This window comes from Pollicipes pollicipes, unplaced genomic scaffold, assembly GCF_011947565.3.
Source record: "Pollicipes pollicipes isolate AB1234 unplaced genomic scaffold, Ppol_2.1 Scaffold_2555;HRSCAF=2994_pilon_pilon_pilon, whole genome shotgun sequence".
Taxonomy (NCBI): domain Eukaryota; kingdom Metazoa; phylum Arthropoda; class Thecostraca; order Pollicipedomorpha; family Pollicipedidae; genus Pollicipes; species Pollicipes pollicipes.
In genome coordinates this window covers 25,955,773-25,972,450 of record NW_023596136.1, presented here as the reverse complement: position 1 = coordinate 25,972,450, position 16,678 = coordinate 25,955,773, and the positions used below count along the sequence as shown (strand labels likewise).

The window sequence follows — 16,678 nt, the reverse complement described above, 5'->3', positions numbered from 1 at the left end:
GCCGCCGCCGTCCTACTCACGCAGAGCGTGGGCACCAGCGTGGAGAGGTTGACGTGCCGCGGCGCGAACATGTGCAGCTGCTGCAGGCAGGCCATGGCCTCGGCCCGCACCATGGCGTCGCTGTGGTCCAGCATCACGGCCGAGGCGCACAGCAGCGATGAGCGCGCCGCGATGATCGAGTTGCTGTTGCCTGCGGGCGGGCGCGCTGGCGTCACGCGGCTGCTCTACAGACGTCCAGCACCGGCTGAGATGCGAAATGCTGGTGATGATTTGGGTCTCAGGGCGCGTGGCGTCCTCGGCGGAAGCGTGGCGATGGACGGCTTTTGGTGCCACAGCGTGGAGCGATATACAGCACGAACAAATCGTACACGGCAGGAGCTGTGAGTACGTCCACCATAGGTGCGATGCCCGGGTGTTGTCTCGGCTAGGGTCACCGACACTCCCTTGTCTAAGCTAGCCAGCCCGACCCTCCCTCCTTCCCGCCGTCATCACCACCCAATCATCTGTGCCCAATAGCCACCCGCTGACACCCGTTGTCAATCATTTACATTATGACCTGCTCTTACCTCTCTGGCCAACGCCTTACTATCGTCGCTCACACTCAGAGCCGATCTCAGTCCATTCGTCACCCCTTGGAACCAATAACTCCCTCATGACCACCTTTCCCAACCTCTCCCCATGAGACCTTCCTCTCAATACTGTCCCTGTCCCTCCCCCTTCCCCCCTCCCCCCGCTCCCGGCCGAGTACTGACCCTGCAGCTCGGGGCCGACGGTGGTGATGAGCGCCGACAGACACATGCCGACGCATTGGTGCACGTCGGCGTGCGCGGCCGGCACCTCCAACAGCAGGCGCAGCGCCAGCGCCAGCGTCGGCTCCACGTACGCGCGGAACATGGGCCCGCCCGACTCGGCGATCAGCGCCAGCGCGTGCAGCGCCCACACCTGCCGACGCAGGCGGCCGTCAGACTGGCGGCTGCCGACGGACGCCACGCCCCGGTGACGCCGACTGAGGTCAGGTGAAGGTCAGGTCAGGTCAGGACTGAGGTCGGCTGACATGTCCCGTGACATGGCATGGGCCAGCGACACAGCGGCCGAGCTGGCCACACCCTTCCCCACGACCACCGGGGCAGGATTGAGACATCAGGCAACAGGCAGACGGTGTCAACGACTGCACCTCGCACGCACAGATACCAAGTCGCAAGTGCGCTGGACACAGCGCCAAAGCAGCAGCTTTGGGGTGTAAAATGCACACTTTATACTAAAAACACCACTCGGATACATGCCGAACGTTCGACGAAAGGATGCATCTTCACACGGAAGTTAATTTTATGGCAAGAACGAGCCAAATTGGTGACCAACTTTGAGCGGCCACCACAGGGCAACCGGCGATGATTCAAGCAACCTTGCATTATAGTGCATGATGCGCGTCGTCTGACAACTGACCTGGACCACCGGCGAGGCCATGTCCTGCCCCAGCGCCAGCAGGATGCTGACGCTGGTGTTGAGGTGCTGGCTGCTGCCCATGCTGCCCACATACCGATGCAGACAGCCCAGCGCCAGCGAGTGACCTGCGCCACACCCAGGACGGGTGTGAAGGGGGCATGTTGCCGTTGCAAGAGCGATGTGGCAGCGTGTTGCAAACGCCGAACTGGCACCGTGGTCCATTTCAGCATGCTTCTGGTTCACCGGTCACCGACATCGTAGAGTACATCCGAATAGCACGTCAACGTCATTAGTGCCAAGCTCTCGACGTCCGTAGTCATACACGGCCGGGTGATGGGGGTCGACCCAAGCCACGCGGCCGCCTCATCTCAGCTCTCGCTGAGCCCATCAGCCGTCCCACGAGTTTACATTCATCAATCACGGGCGTATGCGGATCACATGTCGCGGCACGAAGCGCCAGTCAAACGTTTCCCTTCTCGGCCCGGCCTGTTACAGCCTTCACGAGTCAAAATGCTGGCTTTTACCAGCACGGCCGTCTTCCACCAGCCGGCCCGACCCCGGCCCATGACGTCACCCGCTCACCTGTGCGGCTGATGACGTCACGGGCCGACTTGAGCCGGTCGAAGCTCTTCTGCGCCATCTCGGCGATATAGCGCGGGTCGCCGACCACCTGCGCCATCCGGCCCAGCGCCTCGCCGGCCGCGCACCGAAGCGTCGGGTTCGAGTTGGTCAGCGCGCTCTGTCGGCAGAGAGGCGAACTGACGACGGCAGGCCTGCGCGCGGCTGGCGGTGACGGCCGCGGACGCCAGCGCCTGGGCACGTCGTGGCCACTGTCCAGATGCGCTGGCGCTTTTGATTCTCACGATGTAAAAAACGCGGTAAGGAAATAGACGTTTGTAAATCGTCAAAGTGAATCATGAATGCACACCGTTTTGCACGAATTTCCAGACAAACGGCGCACACAGAACACAACCAGATCAAGCCTGACATACACCCACGACATCCCACGTGCCGAGCTAGCCGGTCTACGGCGTCCCTCCCAAGCGCTGGCCCGTCCTCCAGTACCAGGATGAGGTTGGTGGCCGAGTTCTTGACGTTGTCGTCTCCGAAGGTGGCCTTGGCCTCGGCCAGGCCGCGCAGGCCGCTCAGCACCGCCGAGAAGATGTTGGTCTGGATCGCCTCCTGCCGGATCCCCTTGGCCTAAGGGCAGAACCCATCCGAGTGAGCACCCGGAAGAGCCGACCGCGGCGAGCGCTAACCGACCGCGAAACCCTCCGAGCCAACACACGAAACTGTCACACACAACACCGCAGGACACAGCTCCGACGCAAAACGGCTACATCGCGCGACGTCCCACGTCAAGTGTCGCACGTCGCACGTCGCACGCCAAGTGAGTGCCGTCCCAATCGAGCTCGGCACGCCAAGCCCCCTCATGAGCAGCGCGACACCGCGTCTGACTGCCGGTAACACGGTGGGCAGATGGCGCCGGACGCCTCTAACACGCTCTCACCTGTTTGATGCACTCAGCGAAGTGATCCAGCATCTGCAGCCGGTGCTTGTTGGCCACTCGTGGGAACACCAGGCCGAAAAGGATCACCGACTGGTCGATCACAGCGACGCCAAGCGGCAGCGGGCCCGGCACAGAGCGCGACTGCCAAACACGACCGGCAGATGTCACCGGTGGCGGAGGGTTAGCTACAGACCAAGCTGACATGAACGGAACATGATCGAAAGCATATTGCGTTGGTCCCAGTTCAGCCTCCAAACTAATGTAGTAGCTCCCAAAACTGCCGGTCGAGGAATGCTCTGAAGAAAGCAAATGCATGCATAGGAATCTGATCGATGTGACCCAGGGCTAAAACAGCCAACATAGGTACGTATGTGTAGCATGAACGGTCTCAAAATGTCTCCATGCACTCCAAATCAGCCCAACTACGTTAATTCAAATCCGCCCAACTACACTCATTATCACTTTGTATCTGATTTAAAGCGGGCATCGACTTCCAGCGCAGCGACACGCAGGGCTCCGCACTCTAACCCCCAAACCCAAAGGTCCAAACGTCAGGAGGCGTCGTGACCGAGGCCGCCGAGGCTGTGCGGCCGGCCGGCGGCGCCGCGGCGTCGGCCTCACCTGGTCGCGGGCCCGGTACAGACAGGTGGGGTCGTGCTCCAGCGCCCCCGAGCCGGACGCGCTGTTCGTCTGCAGCTGGGGACGGCGGTGACGGGCGTCAGCGGGGGCGTCACCAGCAGGTCAGACCGGCCGGACGTGGCGTCATGCTCAGCGGCACAGGCGCTCAACCGCGGCAAATGAGCTGATCAGGGCGGCCGCGTGGGACAGGCGTTCTGCATTTGAAAAAATAATGCAGACATAAGAAACCAATGCTGATATTACATCCCGCGCTACGAGGGCTTTCTGTCGGCAGCGTGAGACGCGAGCGCGTCGGCAAACGCGGTAACCCCACACAGGTTCCATCCTACGCCAAGCCGAACTGACCTGGTCCTCGACGCTCCTCTGGTCGGTGTCCTCCAGCCACGAGCCGAGAATGACCGACTCGTCGGCGTGGCACAACAGGCGCAGCAGCGAGGTGGTCGTGTTGGCCGGGTTGTCGGTGAGCGTGAACTCGCTCACCAGCAGGCGCAGCAGCTGCGTGTGCGTTCCTGGGGACAGCGAGCACGCTCGGTCTGGTCTGGACCGGGTCTGGTCTGGTCTGGTCTGGTCTGGTCTGGTCTGGTCTGGTCTGGTCTGGTCTGGCATGGTATGGTCGGGTCAGAGTCTGGGCTCCGGCAGAAAAACACCCACATCTCGGACACAGACAATGTCACGTAGGCATCGAGGTTCATCACATCAAGCCTGTTATCTCAAACAATTCATGAATCACGGGTTCTAAACGCAGACAAGCTATCCTGGAAGCACCGCCAGGTAATGGGGGAGCGAAAGAAAACGCGAGCATGCTGGCAAACTTGATATGACACCAGTATTTCAGTTGTCAGCTAGCTACCTTATTTACGCCCATTCCCAGCTTAAGTGGAACGAAGTGCCTTTGAGCAGCACGATCGGCGCAGCTCCTCTCCCTCCTCTCCGAGGTCCACCTACCCTCGAGAGCGGAGGCCGGCAGCAGCGAGAGCGTCTCGTACAGACGCAGGCGGACCATGGCCATGGCCGCCTTCAGGTGCTGCCCGTACGACTTGATGACCGTGGACAGGCTGAAACAGGGAGAACGGTGGTCAGCGGACATCAGGAGGTATGAATGCTGCCGCCTGCCCAGGGTGAGAGAGCATGCATGAACCGACTGTGCCCGCTGTCGATCCCGGCCGAGTGAACACCGGATTTTCACTAGTTAACCTACTAGTCTGGAAGAAAAGCGGAGGAGCAGAATAGCTTGAGGGACGTTGACTCCCGCTTGATAACTACGGCAGCTTAGCTTAGCTTAGCTTAGTTTAGCGTGACAACATTGCTATCCCGTTAAATGATGCTGCTGCCTGGTCTGTCCCACATCTACCGAACACAGTGGCCCCGTTCGAAGTCCGCCGCCGCCGACCTGGTGAGCATGGTGATGGCCGCCTCCAGCGGCACCAGCAGCCTACGGATCTGGTCCTCGGTCACCAGCTCCGGACAGTGCTGCAGTAAGCTGTGCATGGCCGCCAAGGCGCCAGCGCGGCCCTCCAGCGTCACCTGTCGGCCGGCACGGGAACTATCGGTGTCGGGGGCGCGCAGAGATGGCAGCACAGCCCACCCACCTTGCCCGCTGATCGTCAGGGGTCACCATCGGTGTCGGTGCTGCGCGAGTGGCATCACAAAATGACCTTCACGTCACCTAACAAGGTCCAGAGAGACCACACCTGCTGAGTCGGGCGTATCATTACCGGTACCCAGCTAGTGCCGCCCCCGACGGCTCCCCGCTGTGAGCACCCACCTGCCAGGTGAAGGCGTCGCCGCGCGCCTTCTCTGAGTCGAGCTCCTTGGCGCTGCGCGGGAAGGCGTTCCTCCAGAGCAGCAGCATCCGGGGTAGCAGGCCTGGGGCGAGCACGGACGGCACCGTCACCGTCACTCGGCCCGGCACAGCTGGGACGTGACATCACGCCGCGGCAGCTCCGCACGACAGTCGTGACAGCAGAACACCCAAGGCACGCGTTCGCAGCACCGCCCGACTAACACTATTCAGACACAGTCCACTTCAACACCGTTACAATACAGCTCACCTTACCGCCGCCACAGCGCACTCGCCCTCACGCCGTCACAACACAGCCACCGCCACAGCAAGACTCCCCACAACACGGTCACAACACGCCCCTATCCGAACGACGCCGGCGGCCGGGCGAGCTGTCTGGGAGCGCCGGCCGCCCAGCGGGACGGCGCGGTCCGCAAGCCGCCCTGCCGGCCCCGCCGGGCGGCCCATCGACTGGGAATAGACGGTCGGTACCCGGGCGGACGGCGGAGCAGCGCCGACGGCTGAGTGTGATGGGATAGCGTCCGAATGGCCGCAGCCGGTCTGTGGCGGGTATTTTTGTTCCGAAAAGTGCCGGAGGTTGGTATCGCTGCTGAAAGCTTATGCCCGGTTAGCGCTGTCGCGGGAGATTACATCTGCGGTGATGGCGCCAGCGTTTTTGTGCTGTACGTGTCTTAAGTGGAGCGCCGGCAATAACGCCCCGACTGCCAGCACGTGTCACCGCAGTGTTTCCGCGCCGTGGGCCGGAGGCGCCCACAACCAGCCGGCGTGAAATCCCGCGAGTCGACGCCGACCTCGTGGCCAGGCGCCACGCTGCCGGCGCCGCGACCCCGCCCCGCACACGTGCTTATGTCCGGGCGGACCCGAGCGATAGCAACCACCACACCCTCCGAGCTGGTCGCTTCCTGACGACCCGCTCCAGTCTGACCCAGGGCGGCCGCGCACTGCGGCAGACAGCACAGGCAGCGGCTCCGCGCGCACCGGGCGTACATCTCGTGCGATTCTGCACTCTGCCTGTCTGCCATCACGGTGGCCCGAGCCCGGACGATCACACGGTCCCGGCTGAGCTGCCCAGCGTCAGGCGCCGGTCCTGTTTCTAGCCCGGTGACCCGGCCTTGATGGCCTGACCTCAGTGGCCTGCGCGGGTGACCTGACCTCAGTGGCCTGCCCCGGTGACCTGAACTTAGTGAACTTCCCCGGTGATCTGGCCCGGTGACCTGACCTTGGTGACCTGGCCACAGTGACTTGGCCTCAGTAACCTGCCCCGATGACCTGCCCCGGTGACCTGCTTCGGTGACCCGCCCTGCTGCCCGCCCGGTGACTTTCCCCGGTGACCCGGCCTCGGTGACCTGACCTAGGTGACTTGATCTAGGTGACCTGAAAAAGACCTGACCTCGGTGACCTGCTCCGCTAACCTGCCTCGATGACCCGCCTCGGTGACCTGGCCTCGGTGGCCTGGCATCGGTGACCTGCCTCGGTGACCTGGCCCCGGTGACCTGCCCCCGGCCACTGACCTCGGACGACGGGGTGTCCCAGCGTGCTGACAGCGCCGATCAGCAGCCAGCCGGCCTGTGTGCGCGGCAGCGAGAGCCGAGAGTTCTGCGAGGCGCTCCGTAACAGGTCCTCCGCCACGTTGAAGATCACCTGCACGGCACGGCGCCAGTCACGTTATCAACGCACCGATGCTGGTCGATTGCGGCCACCTCCTGACCGGACAACGCTAGGTCAAGGACACGTGCAGGTGATCGAATGTCAGCTGATGGTGACCTGCGGAGGGCGGATGTCAATGTCATTCACACATGATGTCAGCTGGATGGCCGACATCATCGGCGGAACTGGCAATAACACTGACGGGAAATAGGCCGGAGCCAGACAATACGGCAGACCGACAGGAAGCTCGAGCAACGAACGCCCAGGCGCCGCTCACGGGTCAACGGGGGCAAGTAGTCAAATCTCATCACGTAAGATCTTTGGACGCGCAGATACAGACCAGGCCACCGACGCCTCCCCAAATAAGATGGCGGGCGTGTTGGCAGACGCCATTTTCGCGGCGGAGCTCAAACGCCCTCCACGGGGATCACAGGAGCCCGGCGGCAGCCAGAGCCAGGGCTCCGTCGACCGGACAGCATCCGACCAGGGCTCTGTCGACCGGACGGCGTCCGACCGGGGTCTGTCGACACGACAGCGCCCGAGCCGAGCTGGGGCCGCCCGCGGGGCCGGCGGCTACCTTGCCCTTGCAGTGCGGCACGCCGAGAGGTGACAGGTGGACGGCACCCAGGAGCGCCCCCAGCGCCGCCGTGTAGCCCGAGATGGCCTCCGGCGAGTTGCGCAGGCTGTCCAGACGCTCCGTGCACCTGCAGAAGGGCGGGGTCAACAGGTCAGCCGGCGTCACTGATCTGCTCAGTACGGCTCTTCCCGGACGGAATAAAGCCACGACTGAAAAGTCAATTCGGGCGGGGACTGGGTTGGGTCAGCAAAACCACAGGCGACAGGGAGCACGATTGGTTTTGATATAAAAATGTACCGACAAGTAGATTAGAACGGTTCAACAGGCTCCTGATACTTGAGAAGACGTAAATGTGCCCATTTGTACCACATCTGACATTGTGTTTCAAACAGAGCTGACACATCGCATGCTGCGGAAGGTTGAATATTATCATATTTGAAATTTGTGGAAAACGCCAACGAAAAGGTATATATTCATTGAAATATACCCGTTGGACGATCCCTGCAAAACAAAACAAAACTCAGCAGAGATTAGCTACGGCCGCTGACCTGTCGACCGCCTGAGTTCAACAGAGGTCAGCTACGGCCGCTGGCCTGTCGACCGCCTGAGTTAAACAGAGGTCAGCTACGGCCGCTGACCTGTCGACCGCCTGAGTTAAACAGAGGTTAGCTACGGCCGCTGGCCTGTCGACCGCCTGAGTTAAACAGAGGTCAGCTACGGCCGCTGGCCTGTCAACCGCCTGAGTTAAACAGAGGTCAGCTACGGCCGCTGGCCCGTCGACCGCCTGAGTTCAACAGAGGTCAGCTACGGCCGCTGGCCCGTCGACCGCCTGAGTTCAACAGAGGTCAGCTACGGCCGCTGGCCTGTCGACCGCCTGAGTTAAATAGAGGTCAGCTACGGCCGCTGGCCCGTCGACCGCCTGAGTTCAACAGAGGCCACTGACCTGTCGATGAGTGGCGTCAGCTGGGAGGGGACGGCGATGCAGATGCAGCGCAGGCACCAGGCAGCGGCGAACCGGGCCGCCTGGCTGGGGTGGATCAGCACCGAGACCACGGCGTCCAGCAGGTCTGCCGGCGGCCAGGGCACCGCGGTCACCGGCCGCACAGGTCACCGGTCAGAGGTCGCACGTGATCCAAGCCAGCACCGGCGGCCGGGCCCGCTGAGGCTCGGCCGCGAGACAGGCGAAGCAGCGACAGCACAATGTTCAGTCGAGGTCGCTGACTCGAACGGGCCCTGTCACTCCGCCATGCACCCAGGCGTCGATGTTTCGACTCCCACTTTAACGGCACGGTCACGTTGACGTGGCTTCTGTTCGACACCGTGGCGCTGCCCACCGCGCGCGCGACATACTAATATCAAGACTGCGACAGAGCAGATCTATTTCAAGAGCGTCACGCACCGAAGCCGGCAGCCGTGCTCCGGTTACCCACTGACGTCACCGCCGCCGCTCGTATTACGTACTGACGGCGTTGTCGCTGATGAGGTTGCTGGCGGCCGTGCCCAGTCCCTGCACCAGGCTGCCCAGCTGCTGCAGCGCGCACACGATCGCCTGATGGCTGTTGTGCTCGGGCGACTCCCGAGCCGCCTCGGCCGTCGCGTCTGCGGCGGAGGCGCCGTCCGTCAGCCGCCAGCGACGCGCGGCACACCGGCCCCACACGGCTCGCGGGACGTGACAAGGGTGCAGACGCGTGGCTTCGATGTCACGAGTCAGGGCGCCGGGGATCATTTCAGGCCTGCTCACCGCAGAGTCAATATCGACACGCGGCCGCAACAGAGAGGAACACATTTTCTACCCTAAAGAATGTCGTTCGACACCGCATTCTGTGTCTAGCTATTTCACGCAAGCCATCATCCCGTCACCCGTCGTCACGTGTTGGACAACGAGCACGTACATCAAAGCCAGACCTGCGCCCTCCAGCCCCAGACTCCACCTCCTGACTCAGCGCCGCCGCCTGCCGCCTCAACGACCCGGGGCACCTCTCAGCGCCGGCTTCCTGCCAGGGGCGCAGCTCGGAGGCCGGTGCCACCTGGCCGACTCACCTATGTTGACCTGCTTGTTAACCACTGACACCAGCTCTTTGCAGGCGGCGAACTGCGTCTTCTCGCCGAGCATGCGGCCCAGCGTCGAGTGCAGGATGTACAGCACACACTTGCGTACGTACACCGAGTCCACGTGCGTCACCGCCGCCTGGCGGCACAGAGCGGCGGCTTATCCCCGCGCTGAGCAGCCGCTGGTCGCGCCGGCGTACAGGTGTGATCAGCTGCCACGTGAACACGCCGACTGGGAGCAGACACTGGTCACCATCAGAGAGAGTGGTCATAAAACTCGGCCGCGCGGGGAGCAGCTGCAATGGGCGACCGGCGATGAAATAAATCCCAATCCATCCCAACTCGCCACGGAAGGCTGCAGCGAACACAACGGTCACGACTGGAGAGGGGGCGGTCGGAACCACGCACTCAATTACGCTGAGTTGGAAACACCAGACCAGGGCTGCCAAGTTCGAAGCACGCAAGCCGCCTGTTGCGGGTTTACGAGCCAGCCGCAAAGGGCTGCACTCCGCAGGCCGGGGAGGGAGGGAGGGGGACCCCACAGTCAGGTGACTCCAACGCTCACGTCCAGACGGGCATCACCGACAGTACCTCAGCGGCGGCCACACCGCGCCGCCGGCGCCGGCCGCGGCCCGTCACGTACCCGCGGACTGGCGGCCAGCTCCAGGATGTGGCCGATCAGCGTCGGCAGGTGGCGCTCCAGCCACAGACCGCCCAGCGTGTCCACGAACACCACGTACGACTGCGCGGCAGAGCGAGCCGTCGCGGTGTCACGTGGCGTCCAGCCGGTCACCGGCGGCACCGCGCCGTCACGGCGTACGCGTCGGAGACAACGCACGGGGCGGAACGGCGCGGCGCGAGCATCGCATCCATTGGTAGTGCGCGGCTGACACGGATCACGTGTTCCACCGCCACGGCGCAAGGGCAGACCACAACTGAACGCCTTAACAAGAACCGCCCGATAAGTCGTGCACAAGTATGATGAGGCTGCTACAAAGGCGTCACAGGGCCTCCCGCTCAGTCCTCAATGGTGACGCTCCTTGTAAGAGCGCCCCTAACTCGCTCCATGTTGGTGACGCCCTTCGTGAGGTGTTTAATGCATACATAGCCTACTTTCATCCCCCAGAGTCCACAGACCACCAGAGACCACGACTCGTGTGTCCCCTTCCTGCCAGCGACGCCACGGTCCACCATGGATGCGCCCATGCGTGTCCCCTCCTCCCGGCCCCTCCCGCCTGTCAGGTGTTCCTCTGCCCGAGCCTCCCCGCTAACTCACGTGCGTGATGCCGACGCGGACCTCGCGGCTGACGGCCGGCGCCCCCTTGATCATGTCGCCGGTGCCCTTGAGGAAGCCGCTGCCGCCGCGCAGGAAGCCCGTCATCAGGATGGCGAGCGCCTCGTCCAGCGAGGTCAGCCGGGCCGACGGCCGGCCAGAGCCTGCGGGCCACGCGTGGGTCAGGCCGGGCACGCGGGTAAGGCAGAGCACGTGGGCCAGCCAGGCACGTGGGTCAGGCCGGGCACGCGGGTCAGGCAAGAGACATATGTTGGAACAAGCCACGTGTGTTGATGCGGGCCGGCGTCGAGCATGCCGATGATAACCCGCCCAGCATAACCAGCTACGAAGATCACCCACTGAAAGGCGCGGCATGGACGTAACGACTGTCTGCTCAGCGTTCCCAGTCACAAAAGACTGCATTGGCCAGCAGAATGGCCTTACTCAGCGATGATGAGCAGCATCGGTCTCGCCACAGCCTCCGTGCCGCTTATACCCAAACAACACCGCACCAATCGTCCTATAAGCGTAACAATCACGCGCGTGGCGTGCGCACGACCGCGCTCGGTACGAAGTGAGCCTCGGCCGCGGACGTTCGCCTGCCGACGCCAGTCACGCCCCCGTCAGACGGAGCCGCTTCCGGACCCGCGCGCGACCCCGACCTCTCCGCAGCGGCGCCGCACCACACCCGGCGGCAGAACTCCTGCCCAGTAAGCAGGCAAGTCCCGCCATTCCGCGGCGCCGCCGCCCAGCCGGCCCCGACGGGAGCCATCTCACCGCGACAATCACATCGCCGCGAATGGACACATCGGGCCGGAGCGCATTTTCAAACAGCGCCGCCGCCGAGGCCGGCCGGCCATCTGGGAGCCGACGTCCGGCCGGCGGGCGGCCCGGCTCGCCCGGGCACGGGTCACGGGGGTCACAGCGCCGACGGCCGCCGAGCGGCGGGGCGGCCAGCGGCGGCGGGACGGGCGCTGCACCGGCTCCGCCGCCCCGCCGCCCAGAGTGGCGTGATGGGCTTCAGGCACGCTGACAGCCGCGGCGCCTGCTATGAGAGAGGCCGTTCAGGCGTTTATCGCCGCAGGTAACGCCGGAAGTCATCAGCGTCGCCGCCGACGGCGGAAACCGGCATGAGCGTAGGAACGGCGGGTCCGCGGGTGTCATGGCGCCATCACTTTCCGAGGATGCTGAACATTACCTCATTGGCGACGCATGGAAAGAATCGACTGCAAAATTGTTTTTGGCAAACCCGCTTTCCGAGACGTTGCTCTGTCTATGGAAACCACGGCCAGTGAAATGTCTGCGGGAGGAATCGAACTCAATGCCCCTCAATTCCAGGAGAAGCGCTCTAAACAACTCACCCATCTACGTCACAGAACCTCGCGAGCAGAAGGGAGCGAACCATATCAAGCTGGGTCGATAAAAACCAGCGCCGCTTTAAAGCGCCGCCCATCACCAGGAACAGAGCACGGCCACCGAAGCCGAGACGACCCCGAGTTCGCCGCCGGTGCCGCATCCCATCAGACGGGACACTGCTGCCTGCGCGCGGCCTAACCGCCCATCGAGGGCTGGTGGCGGCCAACGGCCCCATCCGTGTCGTCGGCGCCGGCCCGGGCAGCTGCGCCACCTCTCGCCGCGCCCGGCGCCGCCTGGCTCCGACACTAATGTTGCATGTATATACGAGCCGGCCGTGAAAACCTGTCGGGGTTCTCCGCAGCGGCCCCCGCTCGAGGAGAGATACGGCGACACGGACCCGTCGCGGCGGAACGGAAGGTCGAGGGGAGCAGGGGGCGGGGGGCGGGGGGCGGGGCGCGGGGGGCGGGGCGCGGGCGGGGCGCGGGCGGGGCGCGGGCCGGGGCGGGCCGGGCCGGGCCAGCGGGCGGGACGTATTCCCAGCTGGCGTTAGTTCCGTATCAAGAGCTCAGAAACTAATCAGGGAGCGAGCCATACCCTGACAAACTGGAGAGAGAGAGAGAGCAGCTGAAGGGTCGAAGCACTTCGGCGTGGGCATGCTGCAACATGAACACATACGATGCGAGAGAAAGGTAGTCTTCAGCCCATCCTACCGACCGGCCAAGGCATGCCAGTGGAAGGATGAACGACTGACAACGTCCCAACCTATTCCTAGGCCAGATCACGGGAACTCCCCGCCCCCGACCTGATGCGAACAGCTGCACCCAAAGTCTAGCCCGCTTCTAGCGCACCGAGCGCGGGCGCGCGGAAGCACCGAGCCAATCGATACAAACCGGAGTGCCGGCCATCACCGGACGTCGCTCTCTGCCTGGCGCCTGACGCCTGACGCGCGGCGGCGTCTCGCCCAGCCGCGGCTGAAACTTTCAGCGGCACCTGCATCTTTCACTGACGACCACACGGCAGACGGCTGGCGTTAATAAATGAACGCCAATTTCGGCCGCAGCAGAGACGGTTAAGAGCCGGCCGCTAGCTCTGTTTGTGCGCCGCCGACAGGCAGCGGGCGTCGCAGGCGGAGATGGCACCAGCGCGCTGCCACAAAGGCCGCGGCGGCGGCCGCATCGCGTCATCGACGGCTTCCCCCGCCGGCGCACGGCGACGGACGGCGGAGCCATGAGCCGCGCCCCGTCCGTTCTGTCGCCTTGTCGCTGCTCGCTGCACGTCGTCAGCCATCGGCTGACAGAAGGTACGGCCCGATGGCGCCCAACAGGCCGTGTGTAACAGCTTGCGTCGCCGCCAATGAGCCATGACGCGAATTGCAGACAATTAATCCAAAGTCGCAGCATAAGAGCGCCGCTGACGATTGTCGTTCCGTTGCCCGCCGAGGCGCGGGGATGACACCCGCCCGCACATGTACTTGACTATTTCGCAACCACCGCTTCCGCCTTCGCCCGCGGACGTCGACACCACGTCTCTCCGCGTGGCACGACGGCAAGGACGCAGCCCGTCCCCGGCCCGAGTACCTTTGACGTCCTTGGCGGGGTGCGGCGGCGGCGGTGTCAGCTGCGTCTGCGCCACCAGCGTGCCCAGCAGCCGGGCCACGGCGCAGCGCACCTCGTAGCTGGAGCCGTCGAACGCCCGGAAGCAGAGCGTGGCCACGCTCTCCAGCTCGGCCGTGTACAGGAACGGTGCGTGCGCGATCATCTCCTGCAGACACTGCGGAGGCGGCGGCGGCGAGGGACGAGCGTGAGACGCGGCGGGTACATCCCGGCAGACGGCGCAGGGACACGCGCCGCGAGAGCGCGTGTCCCTCCGCCGTCCCGTAAGCGAGAACAGACGGCGCGGATCGCGTCCACAGGGCACCAGGCGGACGGACTGACGCTGGATGGCAAGGAAATGCTAGCGACGTGACGAACGGAACACCTCAGCGAAAGGACGGACAGACACGGGCGCACAGGCCAGCGCAGACCACTCGACGGCCGGACGGATGGCTCCCCCCCTCCCCCCCTCCCCCTCCCGGCCCTGCAGCAACTGTGCGATTGACCCTTCAGCACCTCCTCAGCATGGGCATCCGATCATGGCGCTATGAGGACAAGATCGAAAAGCAACGCAGACAACGCAGACGCGGACGTTTACTGTCGAGCGCCATTCAATGCCCACGCTTGACGGAAGGTTTGCATGACATTTTTGGGCACCATCAGGCTGAATGCGCACGTCCGCTGATCACAACTCCATGATATACGTAAACACGAAGGTATGACTTCACCCACGACTTCAGCAACGCGTTTACCAGCAAGCTACTGCTTATACAAGGAAAAACGGCGGAATTTACCACTCACATCGGGACTACGAAGTAGATGGACTCGTGACAAATGGCACAGATGCTGTCAAGCCACAAAGGCCTGGTGAGCGCCAATACCCACAAGGCCGTGACATTTGGCCGCGAACAGCCGGCAGCCAGTCACGTTCATAATGATGCATGAGCTCAGTGCTTATTTCGAGGTCGTGGATATACCAAGTGTGACTAGCAGAGCAGCTTACGGATTCCCCCGCAATGAACTACTTATTTCATTGACGTAAAAAATAAGTCGTTTAAAGCTCATTTCCGCAGGCTTGATCACATGCGTTGAGCACGTCAGTGCATCACGCGAAACATCAAGCTCCGGTGACCTGCTTTCGCACACAACGGTGGTGGCACGGGATCAGCCCAGTCCACATCTAGCCAGATCAGACACACACACCCCGAGCATACAAACACCACTCCGACAGCGGGGGCGGGGGTGTAGCCTCCTCAGTAGCCGTGCGCAAGAGACAGATCCCGCCCTATCCCGACCACAGTGTCACGCCCCGACACGGCCTCTCCGATCGAGAGCCATGGTCCGGCAGGCCGCCGCTCGACTCCTCCCCGCCGGTGACTGGCCGGTGTGTGACGGCCCGCTTCCGCCCGCGTGTGAAGACAGCGACAACACTACCGTTGACGCGCGGCGATACGACCGAAAACACTCTAAACGTTGTCATAGCATCACATGGCGCACCAGCCCGCCGTCCTCGCGCGGCGGCGGCGGCGGCGGCGGCCCCGTCCCGTTCCGTCCCGTCCCGTCCCGTCCCACTCACGGCGGCGGCGGCGGCGGCCCCGTCCCGTCCCGTCCCGTCCCGTCCCACTCACGGCGGCGGCGGCGCAGCGGACGGCCATCACCCGGTCGGTCATGCAGTGGCGCGCCACCTTGTAGATGTCCTTGTGCACGCTGGCGGCGGCCGAGTCCATGCCGGCGCACAGCCTCTCCAGCGTCCGCATCACCTCACAGCGCATCAGCGACTCGGCGCTCCTGCCGGCCGGACGGCGACATGTGAGCGGGGGCTGCCGCCGGGTTGGGGAGCGCTCCTGCCGGCCAGTGAACGGGGTCCGCCACTGGAGGTGGGGGGGGGGGGGGGGAGGGGTTGCTCCTGCCGGCTGGACAGCGACGTGTGAACGGGGGCTGCTGCCGGGGCGGGGGGGGGGGGCAGGGGGCAGCTGTCCGCCAGGGACGGGCCGCGGAAGCGGTGTCGTAAACCGTCAGAAAAGTGGTCAGATAACGCACGGTGATGAGTGAATTCATGCGGACCACGAGAGCAGGGATCTAGGATGGCGGTAATACGGGAGGTAGACAGACATGTGCACGGGGGGCACCCGGAACACACGCCACCGTCATTGACAGGTAAGTTCTCATCCAGTACTGCCGCTTAATGACGAACATCGCCCAACACGACATGCCCAAGCAGGACGGTTCCTGACGGCGACAGCCCTCGCACACTGCAAAATCAGCCGGACAAAACTTCGTCCGATCGCGTCCCCGACCGCCGGCCGCAGCCTAACGACGAGTCCGCCGGGACCGTCCGGCGTCCGCCGCGCGCCGACGCCGCCTCCACTTAACCGGCGCGAGCTCCAACTCCGGCGCGTAATCCGGGCGCGGGCCAGTTTCGAGCGGAGGGGGCGCGACACGCGACCGGCGGACCGCGGCGGATTCGAGGAATCGATCAGCGCTGACGGAGTTGGTCAGAGCAACACCGGGACACGACCGCGCTGGATACGACGGACGGCGGATGGGGAGGGGGAGGGGAGGGGAAGGGTGGGGGAGGGATCGACGTGTAGGCTGCTGTGCCGCGTTGATGTCATACAACAACCTACGGCGTGGCATTACTGCCATCGTATGCCGTTCATTGCGGCCCAGTCCAGCTACGTTCGCGGCCAAAGCCTGCCGGGTCAGGTCGGGATGGGCCGTAAGACGAGCCGCAGCGAAGTAGAAAGGCGGGACGGAGTGGAGCTGAATTGAGTGAAAAGCAGAGGTCATC

The 16,678-nt window shown here is 63.8% G+C and overlaps 1 protein-coding gene across 1 annotated transcript in view; it reads right to left on the bottom strand.

The window, feature by feature from the left end:
• Positions 1–16,678, bottom strand: part of LOC119099584 (HEAT repeat-containing protein 5B) — a 64,067-nt gene that overhangs the window by 11,773 nt on the left and 35,616 nt on the right. Inside the window, exons 5-24 of the mRNA XM_037222689.1 lie at positions 15,516–15,675; positions 13,873–14,065; positions 10,943–11,103; positions 10,310–10,408; positions 9,658–9,805; positions 9,079–9,216; positions 8,561–8,684; positions 7,618–7,744; positions 6,905–7,034; positions 5,358–5,458; positions 4,983–5,116; positions 4,538–4,647; positions 3,938–4,101; positions 3,575–3,649; positions 2,954–3,094; positions 2,509–2,643; positions 2,026–2,182; positions 1,444–1,568; positions 753–942; positions 21–190 (exon numbers count right to left, since the gene is read on the bottom strand). Coding sequence (XP_037078584.1) covers positions 21–190; positions 753–942; positions 1,444–1,568; positions 2,026–2,182; positions 2,509–2,643; positions 2,954–3,094; positions 3,575–3,649; positions 3,938–4,101; positions 4,538–4,647; positions 4,983–5,116; positions 5,358–5,458; positions 6,905–7,034; positions 7,618–7,744; positions 8,561–8,684; positions 9,079–9,216; positions 9,658–9,805; positions 10,310–10,408; positions 10,943–11,103; positions 13,873–14,065; positions 15,516–15,675 — 2,782 coding nt within the window. The remainder of the gene's footprint in view (positions 1–20; positions 191–752; positions 943–1,443; positions 1,569–2,025; positions 2,183–2,508; positions 2,644–2,953; positions 3,095–3,574; positions 3,650–3,937; positions 4,102–4,537; positions 4,648–4,982; positions 5,117–5,357; positions 5,459–6,904; positions 7,035–7,617; positions 7,745–8,560; positions 8,685–9,078; positions 9,217–9,657; positions 9,806–10,309; positions 10,409–10,942; positions 11,104–13,872; positions 14,066–15,515; positions 15,676–16,678) is intronic.